This window comes from Manis javanica, chromosome 18 (assembly GCF_040802235.1).
Source record: "Manis javanica isolate MJ-LG chromosome 18, MJ_LKY, whole genome shotgun sequence".
Lineage (NCBI taxonomy): Eukaryota > Metazoa > Chordata > Mammalia > Pholidota > Manidae > Manis > Manis javanica.
This window is the reverse complement of record NC_133173.1, coordinates 5,726,890-5,751,268: the sequence shown is the minus strand read 5'-3', so window position 1 is coordinate 5,751,268 and position 24,379 is coordinate 5,726,890. Positions and strand designations below refer to the sequence as shown.

The following is a 24,379-nucleotide window of genomic DNA, read 5'->3' as shown; positions in this document are numbered from 1 at the left end:
GCTTTTTCTGAGGGTGGCTTGGCAGAATCTGTCCACCCTAAAGATGTTAAGTGCTTTTTAACCTAGTAATTTCAATTCTAGGAGTCTTCGAAAAATAACTTGCTCATATAAGCAGAAATACTTGGCTAAAGATGTTTATTTCATTGTTTTTAAGGGAGACAATTTGTTCATCATTAAATGTATACGCAGCAGTTAAAAGGAATATAGTAGAATTATGTGCAAGTGATACATTAAATGAAAACATAAGACATTAAAAATATATATCAGCATTCTCATTCATATAAAAAAACGGTATACATAAGCAAATATGTTAAAAGGCAATATGTGTAACTCTGTAAATGCATAGAGAAAAATCTAGAAATTCAGCCATTAAAGCAGTGGTCTACTCTAGAGAGGGAAATGAAAGTGAGCACTTAAGAGAAAATTCCACTTTTTACTATATGAATTTCTAAGCTGTTTGTCATGTTAGCATGGTTATGTATAGCATTTGAAAATTTAAAGCCAATCAAAGGAAGGACCGTCGGGCCTCATTTATGTAAGTTCCATATCAAAAGATGATTCTTTTAAAGAAAAATTATGTTTGTGATAGAATCTAGTAGAATGGTTTATTGTACCTGACTTCTTGATTAAAAAAAAAAAAGTCAAGGATATTGGAACATTCTCTTTAGATGACACATTCCTCCAAACTGATGTTTGCCTTATGTGATGACTTTATACACATTCCAGAAGAAATGTTCCAAATTGAAATCTCCAAGTTTGCAGAGAAAGAAATGCAAGTGTGCTGGTGTAAAGTTTGATGAGCTTAATGTTTGGGCAGAAAAGTGTTAGGAGGGTATTGATTAGCCACAGGGACCCTACTAAGATAAATTTTATCTAGATTTTCACGGGTCAGCTCCACCAGTGTTGGTGAAGTTCATATGGGCATGCCTCCAGAAGAATCCAAGGAGTCAGTGGTACAACAAAAAGAACATTCAGTTGGAAGCCAGAACACTGGGTTCTGATGTGACTTTTGACAAGCACTTAATCTCTTTGGGTGTCAACTTCTTTGTCTTCAACATAGGACTTATGTCTAAAATGCCTAAATGAGACGATACACAGTAAAACCTGAGCACCATAAATGCTAAAGTATATACATAAAGTGCAACAGCTGTTCACTATGTGTGACTTTACATGCTAGGTTTTCCATATTTTCTGGAAAGGTCCACCTAGATGACACTGATTTTCCTCCAGGGCCACCTAAACCACATCAGAAAGGTCCAGTCTGGGAAAGGTGGTAGTCAAATCCTTCCCTGATAAAAAAAAATACATTGACAAACATCCCCAGAGCAAAACCTAGCGGGACAAGCAATAGCTGCCATAATAATCTAAGAAAAGTCCTAATTAATGCACACTGAGGACCAGCCACATCCCTCCCTTCATCCTCCCTTCCATCCTTTGTGATTGAATTCCCAGAAGATAAAGTAACTTCCCTAGGCACTGCCCCAGAAATATTAGTGAAAGATCCCAGCTCGCAATGAGATACGTCAAGGATCTGAAGGCTGAGCCTTGAAATAGGAAGCATATGAGAATAAGGCAAAGATTCCAAGAAATTATTTTGGAAATAAAATATATACTTGGAAATCTTTGGATTGCACTATCTTGGATTTGTTTATGAGTCTGTTTCTGTTTTGTTTGTTCATTTGTTTTATTTTATTTTTTAGATTCCACACAAAAGGGAAACCATTTCACGTTTTATTAAGAATAGCTTTGCTTTTTCTTTCCCATTTGATTTTATGCAGCTTTATAATGATGTGAAGACTGTTACGCAGTTTCAAAGTCAAAACCAGAAAACAAGGTACGTGAACTCTCCTTCCATCTCTGTCACTCCCTCCCTCCTTATCTCTTCCTCCCCACGAACAACCATTTTTTGTTTGTCCTCCTATTGTTTTTAACATAAGTGAATACAGATTATATTTGTTTCCCTCACTTTCTTAGATAAAAGGTAACCCACCATCTGTTGCATACTTTACATTTTTCCACCGGATTCACTCACTCCTTTGGTAGCTATAGAGGACTCCATTATGCATGACGATGCCAGTTTATCCTATCATCCCCTACTGATAGGACTCAAGTTGGTCTACTCTTGTTATTACCAATAAGGAAGTGCACTTTTTACTTGTATCTCAGGTGATTTGCATTCCCGTAAAGAATAAGAGCCTAGAATTTTATTCAGTATAACAGGCAGAGATAGACTACAATGCCCACAGCAGTGGTTTCAATCCAGGGTCTACATTAACTTTGGAGATACACGGAGACTTTCCAGCAGGCACCCAGGCAAGGATGGTTTTAAAGGATTTTTCATATCCTCAGTGCTGGTATGGATTTTTTCTAACATTGAACTGAAAATCCGCTGCAGACCAGCAATCCCTTTCCCCAGTTGTGTATGCTCACACATACACACACACACACACACCTGCCACGTTCAGATCTCTCACTAGTTCTAAATCTCAGGAGAGAGAACCTGCAGAGTACATACGAATAAACTCTACAAAAGATCGGTACAGTGTTGAAAATAAATGTCTCTACCGACTGGGAAATGAATCCTTTTGCAAGCCAGGTAGTTTCCAGTTCTGAAGGTGGACACATCTAAAAGAATTATCAGCTGAGACACGCTTAAAAAGAAATTTTGATAAGAGACTAATATGTGATTTTAGGTAAATAACTAGGTAATATTTCAAAGAACTGAGCCACAGTGCAATAACAAACTCCCTTCTTTCCGATCTATTTTTTTTAAGTGTGAATAAAGTTTCTCAGTTTTTATACCCATAAAGATAAAAAAACAAGCAGAATTGATCCTGAACCTTCCCTACTTTGACAATAAATAATATTCATTAATGAACACATGAACTAATTGAAAAATATGAGGTGCATTTCCAAAATGTATCATATCTTCTATCTTTTCTTTTCATTGAAACTTATGCTGTATGTACATTATTTTTATCTACTACCTGGTTCTGTGTATTACTAATAATTATAATGATACCTCAATCCAAAAATTCTTAACATCTAGAAACTTATGGTCATTGGACATTAAAAATTAAATTTAAATCTTCATACATATTTTTGTCACACCAAATTATGATAGAATGGCCAATAAAAAGGCTTTCATGCATAAAGATATAATAGTAAGGATAAAATTTGATAGGGCAACTGGAATGAAAATAAGAATTCCAGAAGGAGAGGACTATAAAACTGCTTAAGAACTTGTTCATGTGTTTAATAGATGATGTATCAAATTGCTCTGGTATTTAAAGTTCATTAGATACATTAAAAGAGTGATGGCTTTTTGTAATGTCAATATTTACAATATTCCAGAAATGGCATCATTGACAACTATTTAAAAATATGTTGAAGATTTAGCTGGCCACTTGAATTGTGCAAGGGGTGTACATAGGTTCTCAAAATTATTTTAGGGACATGAAAGTTTGAGAACCACAGGGTTAGAGACTAAACACCTCGTGGTGCACGTTGGGCTTATTACCTCTCTGGCGAGTTTCTCTCTTTCCCCAAGGCTCTCTCCCGCCCCTTGTCACTGGCAGCAGGGGGAGGGGAGGGCCCGGGAGAGGAGGGAAGCAAGCAACAGCCTGTCTCTAGCCCCTGCCTACCTAGAATCCGCACAATTCATCGTCTCAGTCAAGCCTTCAGCCTGTGCCCAGGGCCCCTGGAGAAAGTGGGACAAAAAGTGTGGGAAGCAGGGGGGCTGCAGGCTCCATTTCCCACTGGGGGCAGAGTGTTCCTGCGGAGGGGTGGAGGGGGAACCTCTCCCTCCCCACCTCCCCACCGCCACCTTCCTCTTCTGAGCCGGCCTGCCCTGCACAAGGAAATGTCCAGCTCACTTCCGCAGTGATGGCAGCCCCCTGCAGTCAGAGGGACCCACTGCTTCGGGTTGCAGAGAAACTCAGAGCTCTGGAAGGTTCTCGGGCATCTACTGCACAGAAAGGCGGCGGCTCGTGGATTCCAGAAAACACACAGAAACCCGCTTCTCTCCCAGAAGTTCAGAATGTCCAGCCTCACACAACTCTGACAAGGGAGGAGACAAATGGAGCCATACATTCCAGATAAAGAAACCAAGGCCCAGCAAAGGCGAGCACACATTCTCACAGGGCACGACATTTCTGGAAGCAATCGAAGGGCTCAAGCTTCCTCTGGAATCACGAATCTCTAGGGGCCACGTCAAAATCTGATGAGGTTAAAAGAGGTGAGAAGGCAGTGGCTTTCTGAAGACTTGTAAGAATTTTGCAATATATGTTAATGGCAAAATAGCTTAATCAGAAGATTATCATAAAGATTGTCATTTGTGGTAAGTGTCTTTTTCTATTTATTCAATTTTAGTCTTTCTTGATTGCATGCTCAGCCCATTAAAGAGTCTCCATATGCATTAAGAAAAAATAAAAGCTTTAGTATGTGCTTTCTTCATCCCCTGGAAAGTTTCCTGGTTTCCCACACGCCCCAGAGGCTTTGCCTCTTACATCCTGCCCTGGCAGTCTCAGCGGATGCCAGCCAGGTCTGGCAGTCACCTTGAAATGCCCCCAATAGCAGTCCCATAGCACCACTACAATCTTTAAAATTGTTCCACTTTTGCTCCTGAGGGACGGGGGTTTTCACCCACATCTGTATTAGCTACATTTGCATAGATACACACCCCCATACAGGGGTGGAGGGGTGTTTAGATGAACTGTGTGCAGGCCAATGCATATGCATATGAAACCTCAGATTCAAACCCAGGCCTGTCGATCATGCCCTGATCACCTGAAGTTAGCAAAATCGCCCTTGGGTACCTCCTACAAGAAATGTCCTAAATGTAGAAAGAAAGGCCCAAAGTCCTCTTCTAATGTGCCTTCTAAAATAAATGGTTCCACTCTAAACCAGTTACTCAGCTTTGCAGCTTCAGAACTTGCCAGCAACATAGTCCTCTTTCCTGGAATTAACCCTTCTCATTGCCCAGCCGACCCTACTGCTGGACCCCGCTAACAGCTCCCTCCCCCATACATGGCAGACTGCTAGAACCTTAGAATTGGCAGCCTGCCCTTCAGGAACCCTCCCCGGCTCTTGCTTCTCTTCTCCACTTCCCCTCACTTTCTCCACGGGGCTGTTTCTCCACTGTCTGCAACTCTGAGTTGCGGACACTGTATCTTCACAGCTGTTCACCTGGCTGCCCAGCCCCATCTGGCCGTTCAGTAGGCACGTTGCTTTGACGTCTGAGCCTATATGCCCTCCAGATTCCATTTGGATTCCTGACGCATCTTTGTGGGACCAGCCCTACCCTGTAACTGCACCCACTCCATCTCCCCAAATCCATGCTCATCAGAATCCAGGGCTTAAAAGCTGTAACACTAAAGCTATACGCAGCTCCTGGGCTGACAAGGCTGGGGAAAAATCTTGGAAATTACCCAACCTGTCTCCAGGCCTGGAAATCTTAGCTTGAAGAGAGGCAGTGAGTGAACCTGCCTGAGGTCACTAAGAAGAGTGAATAGAATGGAAGTCCCATGGAGTCTAGTTCTTATTTCTAATGTAAACTTGCTACTGGCGAAAAGCATACATACCTTAAGGTATTTAAGTCACAAATAGACTGACTGAATCTTACGAAGTTTAATTTTGCTTCTAAGCTTCCTCTTACCACCCCTATGTGTACAGGCTAAGGGTAACCTGGCAGAGCTGTGTGGGTGCACACCTTAGGGAGGCATTGGTTTGAATAGCCTTTTGATTTGGGCCTACAGTATGTGTGTGTGTAGTCACAAATACACGTCTGTTTGTGGCCTCTCTCCTCCTGTGGAAATTGCGTGATTGAAACCTTCACACAAGAGATTGAGATTTTTCTACAGCAACATCAGACTTCTGAGTCAATATGGCAGCATTGTTTGTCACCTTTTGCCCCTTCTCCTCTTCCCAGTTAAGTGGGCAAGATCTTGTCCATCTTCTTCTAGACACAAACTGAAGATCTCAGCCCCAGGTCTAGTAGGTGCTTGGAATTCTTGGAAAGGAAGGTGCAAAGTAAACTCACAAAGACATCATTATACCGTTGCTCGCTCTGAGCAGGGCTTTGTGACAGCTGATGCAAAAAAGGCATCCATGTAGCAGAATCTTAGTGGAATGGCTGTTTCAGGCTGAGCCTGTAGCCCTGGGATTAGGAAAAGCCCTCGGGAGTCTTGCAAAAAATACAAGGAGTATAAGAGCCACACTGTTTAGCTGTGTGAGTGTGAAGGATAAACAGGCCCATTGTGATCCTCACCTAGAGCAGCACCTGTCAGGAGGCCCTTCTCAGATGGAGGCCCCAGGAACACATACCTTTTATAACTTCCCTTTTGTTTTCCCCTTTTTAAATCCTGTCTAAATTCTGCTGCTCATTCTGAGACCTCACTGTCCCTCCCTGCCCCCAAGCAATATATTTTTTTATAGAACAGACACTGCAAGTCCAGAGATGTGGGTTGAAAAATAACTTGACCTTCATTTCCCTTTCCAAATACACAACTGTGGAGCCTCCTGGCTGCACTCAAATTTTTTCATGGAAACGAACTTTAAAGATATTGTTAAAAGAACTCAATTCACTGAACAGAGCTGGAGGTCTCAGCTCAGCTCAGATCCACGGATCACACTGGATCCAGACTGATCTTTCCAGGCCTCGAATGCTTGCTGAATATTAATGGGTAAAGGCAGGCAGGAGAATAAAGCCTTGTAGTGATAAATCCAGACATTTAATGTACCTTGTATGGCTCAGGCCCTGATAGGTTTCTATTGACATTCAGACTTATTTAGCAAAAATAAGGTGATCCCATTCAAAGACCGGCTTTGCTATATAGTTAGATGCCCCCAACAAACATCAAAAGTGTAACTGAGTTTGAAAATATGGGTACAGATGAGGAAACAGAGGAGATAATGTGTAACTTAGCCAATACCATTTACTGGGGAATTTCCTTCACCTCTAGAAGACTCAGCATCTTCGTGTGTAAAACAAGAATAGTAACACGTCTACCCAGAACATGTACAGGAATTAAGTAAGATATTAAATGAAAGGCATGGCAGCTTTTCAATACACTGCACATACATATTATTTTTAATCTAAATCTTCCTTGGAAGATGCTAATTTCTCAATGTTTATGTTTATTGTACAGTCATTCCTAACTTTTCCAGAGATTTGGACATACTATCCGGCGACCCTTACAATACTAAGGAAACATTCCCATTTTATGGATAAGGAAAACAGCTCAGGATGGAATGCCAGCAAGTCCGGGGTAGGTAGAGGCCACAGTGGAAGGTAATCCATTGCCACAGTGTACATCCTTCCCATTATGATTCTGGGGGTTCAAGACCACCCCACCTACAAGCTCTGGGAGCTGCTTAAAAGGGATTTCAGGATGAGCGTGGCCCTCAACCTGCATGCGTGGAATACTTGGCTATTTGCAAAAACAGGGTTTAGATACTCAGCAGACAGCACTGGCCTGGTTAGAATATGGTGCTTTCCTCCTATGGCCTGTGCCCACCGGCTGCATATCCTAGGAGTGAGGTCTCATGGCAGAAAAAAGCAAAGTAAAAACAAGATGATTTCAACTTAAAAAAGCAAAGAATGAGACAGGGTCTTTTTCCTCAAAAGGCAAACTGAGCAATAAATTGTCTCCTCCAGCCATCTTCTCAGAGACGTTAATAACAACAACAGTAATACTTCCTATTGACTGAATAGCCCATCAGCTTTACGATGACAGCTCTGGATTCTTTAATCATGATTCTAGTTTTATTGTATCATCTTATGACCCTGGCTTTCCTTCCAAGCACCGTGGTGAATGGACAGCAGATATGCACCAATGGCACCGTGGGAGAAAGAGCTTTTCTTATAAACGATGGACTATTATCCCTTGCGAGCCAGTGAGGCCCCATCTCTAAGTCAGCTCAGGCTGGGTGCCCACCTCTCAGGTTTTGGAGGAGAAGCTAGAGTAGGTGGCCTTCTTAATTCAAAACTTTTTTTTTTTCTAATTCCAAGTTCCCAACACCCTTGCACCCTTGACTGGCCGTGTGTAAAGTCTGTTACACAGACTGTGTGCTTGGGTCAGTGGGAGACCCTTCCTGCTCAGCAGCAGCTGGGGCCCCACGCTGAGTAGCCTAGAAGCAGATGGCTTCAAATAGCCTCCATGTGCTGCTGAACTTGCGATAACTTCCTAGCGAATGTTGACAGACCACAGCCAGCAGCATGAACCAGCCCGACAGCAGCGGCGTAGAGAAGCCTTTCCCACAATGCCAGGGGTTTCTGCACTGGTGTGACACCAGCCATCATCAGAGGCTGCTTGTGAACTGTCTCTGAAAGGGGTTCTGCCAGCTGTGGTCTCCCCGTATCCCTCACTGTGAGAACTCCCCGAGTATGATGTGATTCACACGTCTCTCATCTCTTGGGGCCAAGGGTTGGAAGGAGGCAGATAGCTGTTTGTCTGGGCCAGCACAGGGGTAAACTGAGGCAGGGAATGATGCCTCTGGTGGACTCTGTATCTCCACACTCTGCACAGTGCTGCTGGATAAGGGCAAGCTAGCCCGTTGGAGAAATCAGTGGGTGCAGGGACAGGTCCCCAGAATGGGAACAGAAGGCAGCCCACCCTTAAGCAGAGCTTAGGGAAGAGGCCGTGTATCAGAGTGGAACACACAGCCGCAAATTCATAGCCATGTCACCTCTGGAAATCCCTTAACCTCTTGGGCCTCAGTTTCCCCATAAGTTAAGCACCAACTGGTATTTACCTCCTAAGATGGTCTAGAGGGTTAAATAAAATAATCCACATAAAGTAATTAGTAGGGTACCTGGCATGTGACAAGCCTCAATACAGGTTAGCACGTCACACAGCAATAATCGCTACAGTAATGCTGGTTGCATTGATCTCCCAGAAATATTTGCAAGAAGCACCCTCTAGGTCCAGGATTTAGGCAATGTGAGGGAATGGGTTTTAAACATCTACGTGTGCAGGGAGATGGGGGGATTGGTGGGTGGTGAAGATCTAAACTGAATTAGGGAGTAAATTTCAAGTGTCCTTGGCTATGGGCTTTCAATGAAGGTCTGCCCTGAGGAAAGAGAAGTGTCTTCTGGTTTTGTGCTCTGCTAATAAGTACACCAGACCCCAGCCTCCTTCCTGCCCCCCACTCCACCTGCCTGGACCCTTAAGGAAGCCCACACAGTCCTCCAGCTCCACTGCTTCGATACAGATGGAGCAGACCAGCCACAAAGGCATGGCTGTAGCTAAAGGTAAAGCCTGCTCCTTCCAAACCACTCTGAGTTGGTCATTCTAACTAGAGGGAGACTCGGGCCTTTGGGCCCCCCTTTTATTTCATTAACTGCCAAGTGCAAATGCCAGAAGTAGCTGGGGAAGAAGCACAAGATGGGAGACAGGGAACACTTTGCATATTTTAATTACTTCAGTAAGGTCCATACCCCGGCAGAAACCTACCAGCTATGGCTACACCCCCAGGTAAAGGGAAGCTGGAAGAGCATCGTGGGACGTGACATAAAAAACATGCTGTTCCGTAGACTAGAAGCTGCCTTATCTAGCTTCTCTGAGCCGGAGCTGACCTTCCAGTCCATCCACGGACTCGCTGCTAGGGCAGCTCCAACCAGAGCAAGTGGAAGGTCAACGACCACAGCTTTCTGGAGAACCAAATGCACCTCTTCCCCCAGTGGAAAGTGGGATTCTTCTTTGAGTCGTGAAACAAGACCCTTTAATTCTAAAGGAAGGCATGATGCCCGAGAGGACAGAGCTCACAGATCCCTTGCCAGCTCTCTGGCAGAACCACAAATGTGAAGCAGTGAACCACAAGCGTAAAAGCCTCCACCTTCATTTAAAGGTGGGGGTTCAACTTAGAAAAAAGTAACAGGATTCCATTCTTAGGGAAGTGTGCAGACGGGTGTTAAGAGCAGCTGAAGCCTCCGTGATGTGCACAGTGATTGACCAACAGGCGTTAGTGCCACTACTGTTTTTATGCATGACAAGCTCCCGGTTGGCACTTCCCCTGAGAAATTCCAGGAAAGGGGGATTGATGAACCCAGCCACACAGCCCTGACAGTGACCAGAGTTCCGCCAGCCTCCTGGGAGGGAAGCAGTCCAGGGGCAGATCTGATGCCAAAGGAGCTGTGGAATCAGGTGGGAGGAGCACAGGACTGAGGCTCAGGTCCCCTGTGCTCTTGCCCCAGTTTGACAGTGTCACCCGGTGGCTTTGGGTCCTGGTGCTTACTTTGGGTCTCAATGTTCACATCTGCGACCATGACAGAGCTGAGCCAGAGGATTGCAAAGATTCTTCTCCACTCAAAAGCCACATGAGATTGTCCACAGCAACATCGCCTTCTCTTACTCAATAGACCAAGAGCCCTGAACACAAGCTCATCTCAGCAGCAGCGGCCACATCGGCAGCCTGACATGTGCGTGTGGCATGCGAGACAAGAAGAGCGGTGAGCCAGCTCTCGGAAGCAGCTCCGTCATACCACCTGCTCACTGGGTCCTCATCTATGAAACCAGCAGGTGAGGAAAAGGGTGGGGCTGGTTGACCTGTAGGTATCCCCTAGTTCCCAAACACTGTGCTGCAGTGAAGCAGAGACCGCATGACCTCTGGATGCCACCCCCAGTACCGTGAGAAGGTTAGAGTTCTGAGACCTACTAGTCCTACACAGCCCCCTGCTCTGCAGCCAGGTCCCAGGGTGCCTCTCTGCAGCGAGGGCTGTGAGCCAAGGGCAGTGTCCGATGAAAGATCGGAGGGGCTGTCCCTCCACGCAGCATCTGGCATCCCAGGCCATCATCTGAGGCCTGCAGCTGGGGGCTGCTCCTCTTCCCTTTATAAACAAGCCCTACCTCTTGGCTTCTCTTTTCAGGTCAAAAGTCAGGGGAAAGACTGCTCTGAGGATGAACCCAGGAGAAAGTCTTAAATGCTAAGCCAGTAATTGCACTTGGACGGTTTTCTCAAAGGCATTCCCACTCTGTTACGCACACTCCTACCTCCAAAGCACAGAGGGAGGGTGAGGCCAAGTTGGCTTCTTGCTTCCAGGCTCATGAAACAGGGAGGAAGTATCTCTGGGTCACTTAGTAGGTCCCCAGGAGGTGAAGCCAGGCTAAGTGTGGGGTAGGTAATTCCCCAAGGGTGGAGCCCTCACCTTAATTTACTTAAACCTCTGGTCTTCCCCACTACAGAGGTACAAAGAGATGTTTTCTGCATTCCAACGTTGGGACTATAGTGGAAGGCTTGTCCCAGGGATAGAGACGGACTTACGAGTGTTTATACTCTGCCAGGATCTGTGCTAAGTGAGTTAGAATGGATGGCTTCATTCAATCCTCCTAATATGCCGGGGCTCTGAAAATCACTATTATGGAAAGCGCTGCATATGCATAGATAGAGGAAGGGCAGACAGTGGGGAGGGAGGGGGGGAAGGACGGAGGAGCAAAGCGACGTAGGTGAGTTCAAAGGGCTGAAGAGTGAAAGACCCAAAGTTCAGCCTAAACTATTCTGACTCCAAAACCAGTGTTTCTTGTCCCTCCAAGTCAGAGTTCCTATGCACATCCAAGCTGCGGGAGGACTCCCTCGGGGAAACGCGTGAAGGCATACAAATTGGTGGGTTGGGTTGGCAGAATTTAAACAATGTGATAGAAATCCTAGAATTTGATTTCTATAATAACACCCATTAAAGCTGAAGAGAGATTTTTATTCAGAAATATCTAAATCTGCCGATGGCATACACCAAGGTGGGAGCCCGCCTCAGCCCAGAGAGCATTCATAATAATGATCCGAGAAAACATCGTGGGCTCCTAATAGACAGACTGGAAGAAACAGCCAGTCACACGGGCCTTCCCTCTTCAGTCTTTCCCTCTGTAGCTTTTCTGGGCATAATGCCTGGCCTGACTTCTGTAGAAATGACACTAATTATTTAATGCCCAGGCAGCCGGGCTCCTGACACAAGGCATCTTGGATGAAGACAAGTCTCTGTTACTGAACATCTAGGTCCCAGATAATCTGTTCAACTACGGCTGCATTTATCACCATGATTTTCAAAATTCATTAGCCTTGATTGTTTAGAAATTTATTTCCTATTAACATCCAATTCCCTCAGACCATTGTCTATGGCAGGAAAAGGGGAAGGTGGACAGAGATGGAGGAGCATAGGAAGGCTGAGTGGAGATGAGAAGGGAGGGAGAGAGAAGGCAGCATGGGTTGAGCCTGCCGACTTACTCAGGTCTTAGAATCCAGCCACACCAGAATTAAGTCCTAAACCTGGATTTTGTGATTATTAAGACAATACATTGCCTTTTTGCTTAAGATAGATTGGGTGAGGTTTTCTGTGACTTGCAATTGAGAGAATCTTGATATAACACTGGAAAATTCTACTTTAAAGTTAATCTCTATTTCGAGGAATAAAATATCTATTTCTAGAAATGAACATAGGAAGAAAAACTCAGAGAGATCCCTGAGGCCCAGATGGAAACAGGTCGCCCAGCTGGCACGGAACTGCATTACGCATTGTCTCACCTACCAGGTGCCCTTTTCTGCCTCCGTGCCCTGCATGACAGCACCCACATGGCAGGGCTTCGCCATAAAGTATCCCAAGGAGACAGTTTGCAAACATGTGGTTCGGAAACCAGCACCTGAACTAAAAGCTGACTTCGCCGAGATACCAGCCTTCCTCAGCCCAGTGCATTTAGCCAGAGGTCACATTAGACATCTACTTTCCATTAGTTTTAGCCACAAGTGCCAGGACGGAAGGAGGAAGCAAAATTCAGAGGAACTGGCTAATGCTCAAGAGAGGTCGGCACCAGCCCAGCACACTCAGGCAGAAGAGCGAGTGGAATTCATGCTAACCTCTCCAGCACATGCAGACAGGAGGCCCTGTCACAGTCCTTCCAGACATATGGATTTCTCATAAGTCATCTGTCCCAAAAGAATTGCGGAAGCAAATGGACTTGGCCAGCTTTGAAGATAGATAAAATTCAGAACAAAGAGTGCAGAATCCCATCACAAAGATGAGGGCAGCTTTCCTAACGAGCAGTCCCAGGTGATCGCAGCCGGAACAACTATCTTCCCTTCTCTGTCATCTTCCCTCTGACCCCCACAGCCCCTTCCCATGAAGACCTGAGCCCCACCTCATTCCAGGCAACTTCCATCATGCTGTTCTGGGGTCTTGTTCTGATCTATTTTCAGATTGACAGGGAGCAAAATGCTAAGGGAACAACGAGTTCAAGGATCAATTACCATTTAATGGGCAGAGTTCTTATCTCTGGATGAATCTCCAGGTGAGAACCCGAAGGACTGGCCCTGGGAACACACAACCAATCTCCCTGAACTTAGAAGGACTGGAGATGCCACATAATTAAGAGGCACCTCCCGCAGGAGAAAGTATCAGGTTCCCCCCAAAAGGCCATTCTTAACTCTCTTGAATTGCAAGATTTGGGACAGCCACGGCAAGGAGGGAAACCGCATTCTGCAATTTCAAGGCTGTTAAATGATGTTGTGTCTTCACTTCATCGAAGTCCCAGTGTGTTTTAGAATACCCTAGCTCACGAACAGCTTCAGGGCAACCTCACCCACCCACAGCCTCGGTGCCAGCTGAAAATCACACGCAGAGAGGAGGGAAAGAGCTCGTCCTAGGCTCTCCTGCGTGGCTTGGGCATGCAGAGACGGGCCAGTATGCGTTCTTGGGTTCCTTAGAAAACTGGGTTCATTCGTTTTAGAATACCCTAGCTCACGAACAGCTTCAGGGCAACCTCACCCACCCACAGCCTCGGTGCCAGCTGAAAATCACACGCAGAGAGGAGGGAAAGAGCTCGTCCTAGGCTCTCCTGCGTGGCTTGTGCATGCAGAGACGGGCAGGTATGCGTTCTTGGGTTCCTTAGAAAACTGGGTTCATTCGGGTAGAGAGACCTTTCCTGGGTCCCCAGACTGTTGTTGTACAGGTTGTGCATCGATCAGGTCTCTAAGTCACTGTGACCAAGTGCCCTCACAGACTGGCGTCAAAAGTCTGGTCACTGTCCCTCTAGCTGCAACAAAATCCTTCCTAGAATTAAGACATACCATGTCTGCATGAGTGGCAGGGGGCGCCTTACACAGCCAGTGCAGGAAGGACTATCCTCTCAGCTGGAAGAACAAGCCGGCTTTCCTAATCCTTAGCCCTGTCCCCAGCTGGGACTCCCCAGAGCACATGGACGCAGCTAGAGAAGCGAACTGCTGTTGAGATGGGTGAATATTTAGAGCAAAGGTAATTTGCTTGCTGCTCTGTTTTTGCCAGGGAGGGACTCAGATGGAAAAGCAGAGAAGAGGCTCCTACAGGGGAAGAGGGATAAAGCTTTGCTCCTTCCCCCGGCGTGACGGAGAAAAACTAGACAGCTGGCCATATGCAGCGAAGGATCAGGATGCGAACAGGTCATCAGAATCCAGTAGTGAGAAGACCATAGTAAGGGACAGTCCAGTGCCTGGAGTATAGTCCTAACTGACACTGACACTGTATGAAGAAAGTCCTTGGTAAATGATGGAGCAATAATTACTTTCTGTGCATATGACACATATTGTGGAACTAAAAGAGACATTTTCTTGATGTGCATTGAGACCTCTGGATAAACATCACAGATGGAAAGATCCTCCTTTACATAAAAGGAAACCAAGTGGTTACTGACATCCCAGAATAATCCTCCTCCTTGCCATAGCGATAGGGTTACCCAGCGATAATGGTGTGAAGTATAACCATAGTAAGATATGGCCCAGAGGTCCCCCACTTCTTGCTAATAGCAGTCCCAAAACTGGGTGAGGTCCATCTGCAGGAAATTGAGGATTCTCTTCAAACTCAACTCTTCCCTCAGAGCCCTGTCAACAAACCTCTGTCCAGTCTCAGACCTCTGCATGCAGGCTCCCCAGCCCTGTTACCCACACACAGACCCATGCACCACTCCTCCCCCCAACGTGCGTGAAAGCCCAAACTGCCGACGCACTGAAATCAAGCTCGGCCTCTGCCTAGGATGGCTGCCACAGCAGGAAGACTTGCCATCGTGCTCCCTGAATTTTCCACGCCTGCCTCCATTCCCAGTGACAAGGACACATGGAGAAGCAGCAGAAGTTGCTGTACCTTCATGCACAATCAGCAGAGACATGGACAGCCGCCCCGACACGTCCTGCTCCTGACCCGGCCATGCACATCAGCCCGCAGGACCTTGGGGTAACCCGGTGAGTCTGACCTCTCTCTTCTTTCTCCCACTTCCTGCCCCCTGCTGTCAAGGGACAGATGCAGAGACTAACTGATGAAGGCAGGATGTCAGACTTAGTTCCAACTGGCTTTAAATCCTGGCTCCGCAGTGCTGTAGTTTGTGTTTGCAGCACAGCGTTCTCAACCCTGAAGTGGGGACTATGATAACTTCGTCATGGCAACAGTATAGATGAAATAAATGAACTTATTCAAGGCCCCTGGCAAAGTGCCTGACTGGTGGAAATGCCCAACCAATGTAAATTGCCATCCTCTGCCCACCCCAGGACACCAGATGTAAAACAAAGGGCTTTAAGATACCCTAAGTGGCCAGGGCGGGGCACAGACCAAGGGCCTCTCTAGAAGATGCTCCCTCAGTGGATGAATCCACAGCCCCAGCCACTTTCTGACACTCTCAGTCATGACAATCAGCCATGAAACCTGACCATCAGGCCGACAAAGTATCCTTCCAGGGCCAGGGATTTTCCCTCTTTGATTTCTGTCATCCCAACTTTGTACTTCTTGCTTTGGACTCAGAACTTCCAGATTTGACTTGTTTCAGAAAAATGTTAGCCAAGCCATGAAAGCCCCTCTTGATTGATTGAAATAAACTAAATAAACTTAAATAAAGTCAGGCAACTGAACTGCTTTGACCTCCTTTTCTAAAACTGCATGCACGCGCACAACACACACACACACACACACACACACACACACACACACACACACACACATCACCACCACCACCACCCCTACTACCAAACTCTTGTTTTTCTCTTTTCTGCTTTATTTTCCTTCTAAGGATCTATTATTCTTGAGCATACAATATATTCTACTTTAGCTTTATTTTCTATCTCCCTTATTAAGGGAAGAGATTTTTGTCTGTTTTATTCCATCATGTCCCTGGCACCAAGAATGACTCACAGAAAATGGATAGAGTGACTGTATGCCTCCATTTACTAGGGAAGGTATCAGTTTATGCCTGGAGGTATCAAATTAATTAACAATAACTCCCCTTTCCATTCTCAGAGGTGTCCAAGTTCAGACAAATATACAGAGTTGATTAATAATAAATATTTGTAGAATTGAATAAATTTGACCAATTTGATATTTTAATTAAGGCTCTCAACTCCTGAAACCAAGTTTTTTTTTTTACCCTGATATGAATGAAATATATATGATGTTTTAGAAGCATAAGAAGAGATTGATTAATGTCTTATAATGGTCCTGCTTCCAAAATTCTCACAAGGCTAACAAACATGGTCATTCTGCTCAACTCTCACAATACACAGTTAACACTTAAAACGCCTAAAATTAAGATCCTGACTATTAACAGTGCCAAGAGGAGATACCTATAAAAACATGGCCCCGAGAGAACCTGGAAGCTATGTTAATTTACTTCCCTAACCAAGTCAAAAGAAAGCAAATGAAATTGTAAAAGCATACCCCTGCACCAGTCCATAAGGCTGGGGCAGGATAATATCATGTTTTAGAGTCCAGAGCCTTCTCACTTCAAAACTACAGCACAGCCAGCCAGTGTTTAGAACAGCATCTGGCTTGTGGCAAAACATCTTGAGTGACAAGCAGGACTCGTGTCTTCCTAGTCTGGGTGGGATTTTTAAAGTCAGATACGTGAATTCTATGGTCTTATTTTCCCAAGCAGACCATTCCCCAAACAGAAGGAAACAGCCCTTCGGCAAAAAGTGGAAGGAAGCCATCCCATTCAGTCTGATGATCAAGGCAAGACAGGTGGAACTTCAACTTCACAGTATGTCCCATCTCCAAGCCAGAAATCGTTATGGAAATGAACATAGGGAGGGGAACAATTTCCCCTAAATACCTGGGGATGTGAATCGGTCACGGAGCACCATAATAAACGTCCTGAGGGTCAGATTTCTTAGACCAAGCTCCAGCTGAGGTCAACAGGGAGACCTCTGGTCCGTCTGACCCTTTAGCCTATGTGCTATTCTTAGCTCCTTAAAGGGAGTACAGGCACCCAATGCAGACTCAGAAGTCAAGGTCACACTTCCCGAAATGCAAGAAAGCAGCCAAACCACAGTCCATGCAGAGCTTCCAGCCTCCACCACACACGCAGCCTTGGACAGAATCCTCGGCAGCCATCTGAACACCGTGATTCTCCCGGATGTGCACCCAGCTTTAGCAGATCATGGCCCCGCCACCCTCCACCATGCTTCCTCCCCATGAGGCATCCCAAGCACATCAGTAGCTTCGGCAGGACCCTTCCATGGAAGGTAAAGGATGCCCCACCGGTGGGAGGCAGGGAAAGAGGTGGGAAGCGGCCCCAGCCCATGGAAGTTCCTCTCCAAAGCCTGCAAGCTGACAGCCCGTGTGGGGACTGCCCGCCCGGCCTCCCCAGCCCCGGAAAGGAAATGCAGACTCACTGCGGAAGCTGCCGGTGCTGCTAGCCGCTGCCTCTGCCATGACACGCTGATCGCGCCCTTCTGGCATGGCCCTTCCTGACAGTGGATGGGGGAGACAGCGGGGTAGGGAAGAGAGAAGAAAGGATGAAGGCAGAGGAAGGAGGCACGGAGGGATGGAAGGCGGGAGAAGGGAAATGGGTACATCTTTAACTGGACGGCGTGTTTCTCCTGGCCACGGCCTCCAAACACCTCTTGCACACCACTGGAGAGGGAGGCTGGCCTCGTGAACCTGTCCAAAGCCCTCACTCAGGAGTCCACTTAACGGCTCGGCAGGCACACGAACACGCACTGCCAGGGAGCCACCGAGATCCAGCCGGCTTCCCTCCAAGACTGGTTCCACTCCCAACAAGATGGGCCTCCAACCAACTGCCACTCTGAAAGGAAGTGGACTTTAAGATTTGTACCCTCTTAGGCCAAAAACATAGCATCTTCTCTCAAGCTTCTGAGGGAACATCTGCCCTCACTGTCTTCAGCAGAAAACCCCCTGAATTCACCACTCCTTGTAGGGTGTCCCTTCTGCAAGCGAAGGGGAGAAGCCTCAGAAGAAATCAGCATGGCTGAGACCTGGACCTCAGACTTCCAGCCTCCAGGCTGTGAGAAAATAACTTTGTGTTGTTAAGACCACCCAGTCGGTACTACTCTGCCACTGTAGCTCTAGCAAATGTACAGAGGGAGAAGGCCTCTGGCACGGGTAGAAATGAGCCAGTGCCATTGTGGGAAGGGGGCCCTGGGGGGCTTCTTGTGGGAGGGGTCATGAAGGACACTGGTGGAGCGCTGGAGAGTCCTGGCGGCCAGGGCGAGAAATGTATATTTTTGCGAGAAGAGGATTCGCATGAGGTCCTTAAGCAAGCAGCTGGGAAGACGGAAGCATAGAAGGGTGTGGGTAGGCTGGCACATGCATGGACCGTGTGGTGTTAGGCCAGGGAGGGGACTAGGCTTGCTCCTGCCAACATGCAAAGAACAAGTGGCCTTGGAGTGCTGTAAAGGGAGACGAAGCAGGATTAGGTGAGGAGTTAGGTATAGGTGAGGAAGAGACAGGTTCAAGAACGACTCCCCTTTGGGGAACCTCCCGGAGAGCGTCCGCAGATGTAAATGGGTGGCTGAGGAGCACCAGGAGGTGACTGTGGTGAGTTTTGTCTCCAATAGGCCAAGTTTCAATCACCAGCGAACTCTCCAGGGGAGGCTAAGACATTAAGCAATCACAGAGAGACTCCACAGAGGCGGAAGCTTGAAATGTAAATTCAAATGGCTTCTGCCTAAAAGTGAAAAGGGGGTTATAACTACCTGAGTGTGTGAGGTTTCCAAAGTAGGTGCCTAAAAGAGCAGCCACAGAGGTTTAAATGAGAGGAAGGAGAGAAACCAATGGATGCGGTGAAGAAGGGCTAAAGAGGGGAATACATTAGAGAGCCAGGCATTCTAAGGCATGGACCGAATGTTAAGCAGTAGCGGGGGACAGAGGACTGGGACAAAGCGTGGGGCCATTATCAGTACAGATACTCAACAGATAGCTCAAAAAAGGACTTGACGTTTTAGAGGAAAGGCATACGAATTTTGCCAGGATGAGATAATTAGTGACCCCGAAAAATGCAGAGTCAATGAAGTGGTCAAAATTAAGACAGAAAATGAAAATGAACTATTTTAGTAGCCGGGGAGATAAATGGAAGTTGGAAGGGGCAGAAAGGTCAAATGAAGATTTTTTTCTTTAATGTACAAGACATTATGGATTTTAGAGCAGAAAAGAGAGAGAAAGGCTTTGAGGTACCCAAACAGGACAAACTAGAGGCACAGAGAGAGGTGGGCTAGAGACAGGGCAGGTGACAGATGGTGACTTTCTGTGACAGGGTTAACTCAGGATCTCAGAATGGCATAAAAGCAAAACTCAGAGGTCATCTGCTGCAATGTCAGCTCAGAGCAGGTGTTGCTATGACATCTCCAACAGGCAGCTATCTGGATTTTCTGGGAAATCACTGGGGGTGGACAAACCCCCATCTTACAGAGAGGTGGTCCCCTCTTCACACGGTAAGGGCAACCGTCCTGGGCCCTCTACTTCTCCACCCTAGAGCTTTCTAATCCTGCCCCACCTGTGAGTATGGGTGGGTGCTGCAGGGCCCACTCACCAGACCAAGATGATGGAAGGCAAGCCCCCCAGAGTGTCTCTGAATGTGATGAACCCAGCTTGGTGATTTCGGACTGTCCCAAACTGCAGTGGCCGGGAGCATCATTCCAGAGCAGTCATTCACCAAGAGGTACACCTGTCTTCCTGTTTATTTCACTTAGACATTTACAGAATTCCTACCATATACCAGATAGGATGTCGGGCATGAGGATATGTTATTGGTGAAATAAGGCATGGGTGCTGCCCTTTCGAACACCTCAAGCTATTATGAACAAATATGTCAACAGATGCTCTAAGAATACATTGCACGGTAAACACATAAGAAATCACTTCCTGCAAAATTAGACATCCTAGGGCAGCAGTTCTCACGTCGTTCCCTGCTCCTGGTGTCCCTTTCTTACTCCCAGTTTCCCGGAATCTGTGTTACATTTTTGAGACCCCACCTGGCCAAGATCACCTTGCTGTTGACTACCTCGGAGACCCCAAACTCCCTGAATTAAGTCTCCTTGCTTGCGATGGGGCCAGCCCTGAGTCGTCCCATTTGTCTCCTTTTCCTTGAACATCTCCGCCACAAAGCCCTACCAGAAAAAATATCGTTGAACTGGCTTATTGTAGGTTCCCTCGCCTACCCCTAAATTCTATCCAATCTCATGGAAACTGTGCTATACTCATACACTATTTAAAAATTCTATTCACAAATGACCTCCTTAAAAAACCATACTTAACGAATCACAACAGTGAACCCAACTCTATCCTGCCTTAAATTTTTTGTGCAAAGTGAGGAATACCAACTACTCTTTCTGAGCCTCAGTTTACTAGTAGGTACTTAGAAGTAATCACACTGGCTCTGGTAGACCTCAAAGTACTTTGATGATGATCACAGAGAAGCACTGGACCTGTGAGATGGGAGACCAGTGTTTCTGTCTTGATTCTACCACCAAACAGATGCATGAGCTTGAGAAACACCCAAGAGCCTCCTCCCTCTCTGGGCACCCCCATCTGTCCCCATCTGTCACATAAATGGGTTTGACAAGATGACCTCCAAGTTCACTGCTAGCCAGGATTTCACAAGTTTGCCAGTGTAGACTGCTTACCCAAACTTCACGTGGGCTTTTATCAAGGACTCCCTATGAACAAAAGAGGTTGATGTGTGTCAGAGAAGAGTCCAGTTGGGTGGAGCCATAATCGTGGAAAGACTGTGTTCAAAGAATGCCGATCATTGGGATCAACAACTGATTGTTTGGGAGCAGGACTCTACAGCAAACCGAAGTCCTGAGCTCTTCAGCTTTCAAAAAAATTAAAATATGCTTAAGATTCTTGCTGGTACATTGAGAAAAGTTGCAGGTGGCACAGAGCAAGAAGGGAGAACTGTGTCTAGACTTAAGAAACCAGAAACCTTGACAGAATGGAACAAGGGATCAAATCTGCCAAGAACAAGGGATTTTTTTAAACAAAACAAACAAAACACCTAAGTGAAGTGTGAGAAAAAGACCAGTAGAATATACTTTAGGATGTTGGGACACTAGTCCCATCTATGTGAACTTGAGTAAATAAACCAAAGTTAGCCCCAGTAATGCAGGCTCCTGGCAGACCGCTCGATCTATACATGACCTTTCAACAGAGGGGCATTCAATAAACTCACACCTATGCCTTATATTAGATTCCCTCAATTGTGAGAAGCAAAGTCAGAGCATGCCTAAAAGCGTCCAGTAAAATCCCTGAATTGGGATGGAATGTGCCAGACACAGGTACCACCGGTTTCCTTGCCTATACTCATGGCAGACATCACGAGTCGATCCCACATGCTTTTTCACTGACTAGATGTAGCCATCAAGGTCTTACCATCACTCCACTCCAAGCAACTACTACCACTCAATCAGAACTGGTACCTGAGATCTGCTTGCCATTCCTGGGGCATGCAATACTTGGTATCAAGGCAACTAGATTTACAAATAGTAAAAGGAGTCACATTTTAGGTATAAAGGAAATTCAGTGATGTGGAAAGCACTTGGAATTCTAACAATAAAGTGACTCCTTCCAACTATTTGGAAATGAAGAAATTACAGTTGGTCTCTTTAAGATCAGCATAAAATGGCTGAAAACATAAATGTGTGTCCAAGGTTGCAAAAAACCTTGTGTGCCACCAGGCCATCATGGCTTGCCTGTACTCTGATGGATGCAGATAAAAAAGAATATGTGTTTTAGAAGGGACACTGGCTGGTCCTAGAGACCTGGAAAGGGATTGTCATAGACTTGGACAGTGGCAATGTTCATCCTCTCTGGGCTTCAGTCAGGGGAGAGAGGATTTCGGCAGAAGACAAGAATATTTCTGAACATACTGGGAAGCGAGTGAGTCCCTGTTACCAGATGGATATGGGCATATCGGTCCTTTTTAGCTGGAGGCCACTGACCATTGGCTCATCCAACTCCGTTGCTCTGATTTCTTCCTCTTTAAGCAGCATTCTCAGTATTATCAGGCTTCCCACACAGGCTGGCTTACTGGTCGTGAATGCTTTGATCATATCCCTTTGAGTAACCTGGTCCCCTATATGCATTAATAACTTGACCTTCTGGTGCTCATTGCAGTCTCATGGCTATTTTAATTATTAGGAGACATCCTCTCAGGCTTCTTAACCGATAAGCAGACATTTAGCCTTTGGTGGGGGGATCAGATCAATTGTGGCTTCCCCATAGGTTACCTCATCGCCTCTTCCAGATGCACCTATCCAGGGTCCTCACATGCTGACTATGGGTGTCTGGCAAGTGGGGACCTATAAAGATCCATCTAAAAATGCTTAACCCATTATTTTTTACCCATTACAAACATTTGACAAAGGATTGTATATTTTCAAATGAAGCACTTTTATTAAGCACTTATTCCATGAGAAATCCCTGTGATAAAAATGGAGTGGGTTCCTTTGCCTTCAAGGGAATTTATGCTCTAGGGAGCTCTCGACGTGCATGTACACAAATGACTCAAGGGCATGAATAGACAAATAAATACAAAGATCCAGAACCTGGGATTGACCCACTGGGTAAGGAAATGATCGACATCAAGAACAAACTGGGCCACAAATTAAAGGTCCATCCTTGCTGGAGAAGCTGCAGAACACGACTCAATAGAGGAGAGATAGCCAAGGTTATCAGGTGATGGGCAGCATAGGAGAGATGGCATAATGACCACCTGCCAATAAACTTTGAGATGCTGGCGAATATGACTCATTTTTTTCCAGAGCGTACATGATCATTTGCTGAGCCAACTATACTGGCAGTGTTAAAACTATAGTGGTGGTGATAAAATCCCTAACCCCCAAGCCAACAGTCCACAAAGCTCTTGCAGATCCATTATCTCCTGTGGCCATGCACAACACGGAGCGTCAACCGTCATGTTGCATTTAAGAGAAAGAAAGGAGAGAGGACTGGTCAATCCTGTCTCTGTCCCCAAGGCTCTAGGGCACAGGATCCTGAAATCTTCCTTGGGTATCAAGGGGCAGCACACACTTAGGAGGTCTGGAAGACGGGCTCTAATTCTGAAGACCTCTGCCTACTGTAAAATTCATGATCGACAGTTATCAGAAGTTAGCCCCTGCTTGGAGCTACCAATCCCAGGATAAGAAAGTTCTTCCTTTGACCAACGAGAAGTGCTTTGTGCTTCTACCTGGGCTTCCAACCAACCACTGTGAATGTCTAAATAAGTCCTAACGGAGTTAGTGGCTTTGATTTTATTTCCCTGAGTTCTCTTAGTAGGCACTTCCCTTCAATTTTAGGATCCAGCATCTAAAGACCACCATAGGAAATTTCTTGGCTTGTAATTTAAAATTATTTCAAATTCCTTCTATATAATTCTTACCTTATTCACTTACATAGAATAATAATTACCATCTATTGAGTGCCTAATAGGTACCAGGCAATTTGCATATATTATCTTATTTAATCTGCACAAAAGATGAAAATGTTCTCTTTTTCTTTTTTTTTTTCATATGAGGATCTAAGTCTTGGCAAATTTTTAAAAATTTCCCAAGGTAACATGGCTCCTAAACAGAAGCTCAGGATTCAAAGGAATATTTATCTACCTGACTCCAGAATTAGGGGGTGCTGTCCCCACTTTCAGGCTCACCCCCTCCCCCACCTCAACTTTGTCTGGTGGGATTGGCTAAACCTAAAAAACAAATGAACAGAAACACTACCGGGATTAAAAACTTTGGTTAAAATTCTGAGTTTCAGATGCTGTACTGACCTAGTCCTCTGCCGCCGCCTCCTCTTTCTGTTTAGACGCAGACAGATCACAAAGTCTTGGGGTTTGAGGCTTGGGAGAGAAATATAATTCCCTACCAGGAGGTAGTGGAGGGAACACACTGTTCTTTTTACATGCAAATAACTTAATTACAGCTGGTAAAGAAGATATTTGTATGGAAATTTATGTACCTTTATATGTTAGATATTCAGTTTGCCTCAAGAAAAAAAAAAAGGCCTTTTACACTTGAGGAACCTAATCAGGGTCTGTTATCCTACAGGCCACAGAGTCGCTCACTCCCATCCCGCCCCCTCCCGGAGCAGAGAGGGGCGTGGCGTGAGCCAGCCCCGCCTGTCTTCTCTCCTTTCTAGACCATG

At 45.9% G+C, this 24,379-nt stretch overlaps 1 protein-coding gene across 4 annotated transcripts in view; it reads right to left on the bottom strand.

The window, feature by feature from the left end:
* The window catches only part of NTRK3 (neurotrophic receptor tyrosine kinase 3), a 351,764-nt gene that overhangs the window by 23,957 nt on the left and 303,428 nt on the right, over positions 1–24,379 (bottom strand). For 2 of the 4 annotated variants that reach the window (XM_073227000.1, XM_073226997.1), the window contains one exon: positions 17,614–17,688. The exons of the other annotated variants lie outside the window; for them this stretch is intronic. In XM_073227000.1, coding sequence (XP_073083101.1) covers positions 17,614–17,688 — 75 coding nt within the window. The remainder of the gene's footprint in view (positions 1–17,613; positions 17,689–24,379) is intronic. 4 annotated transcript variants of the gene reach the window in all.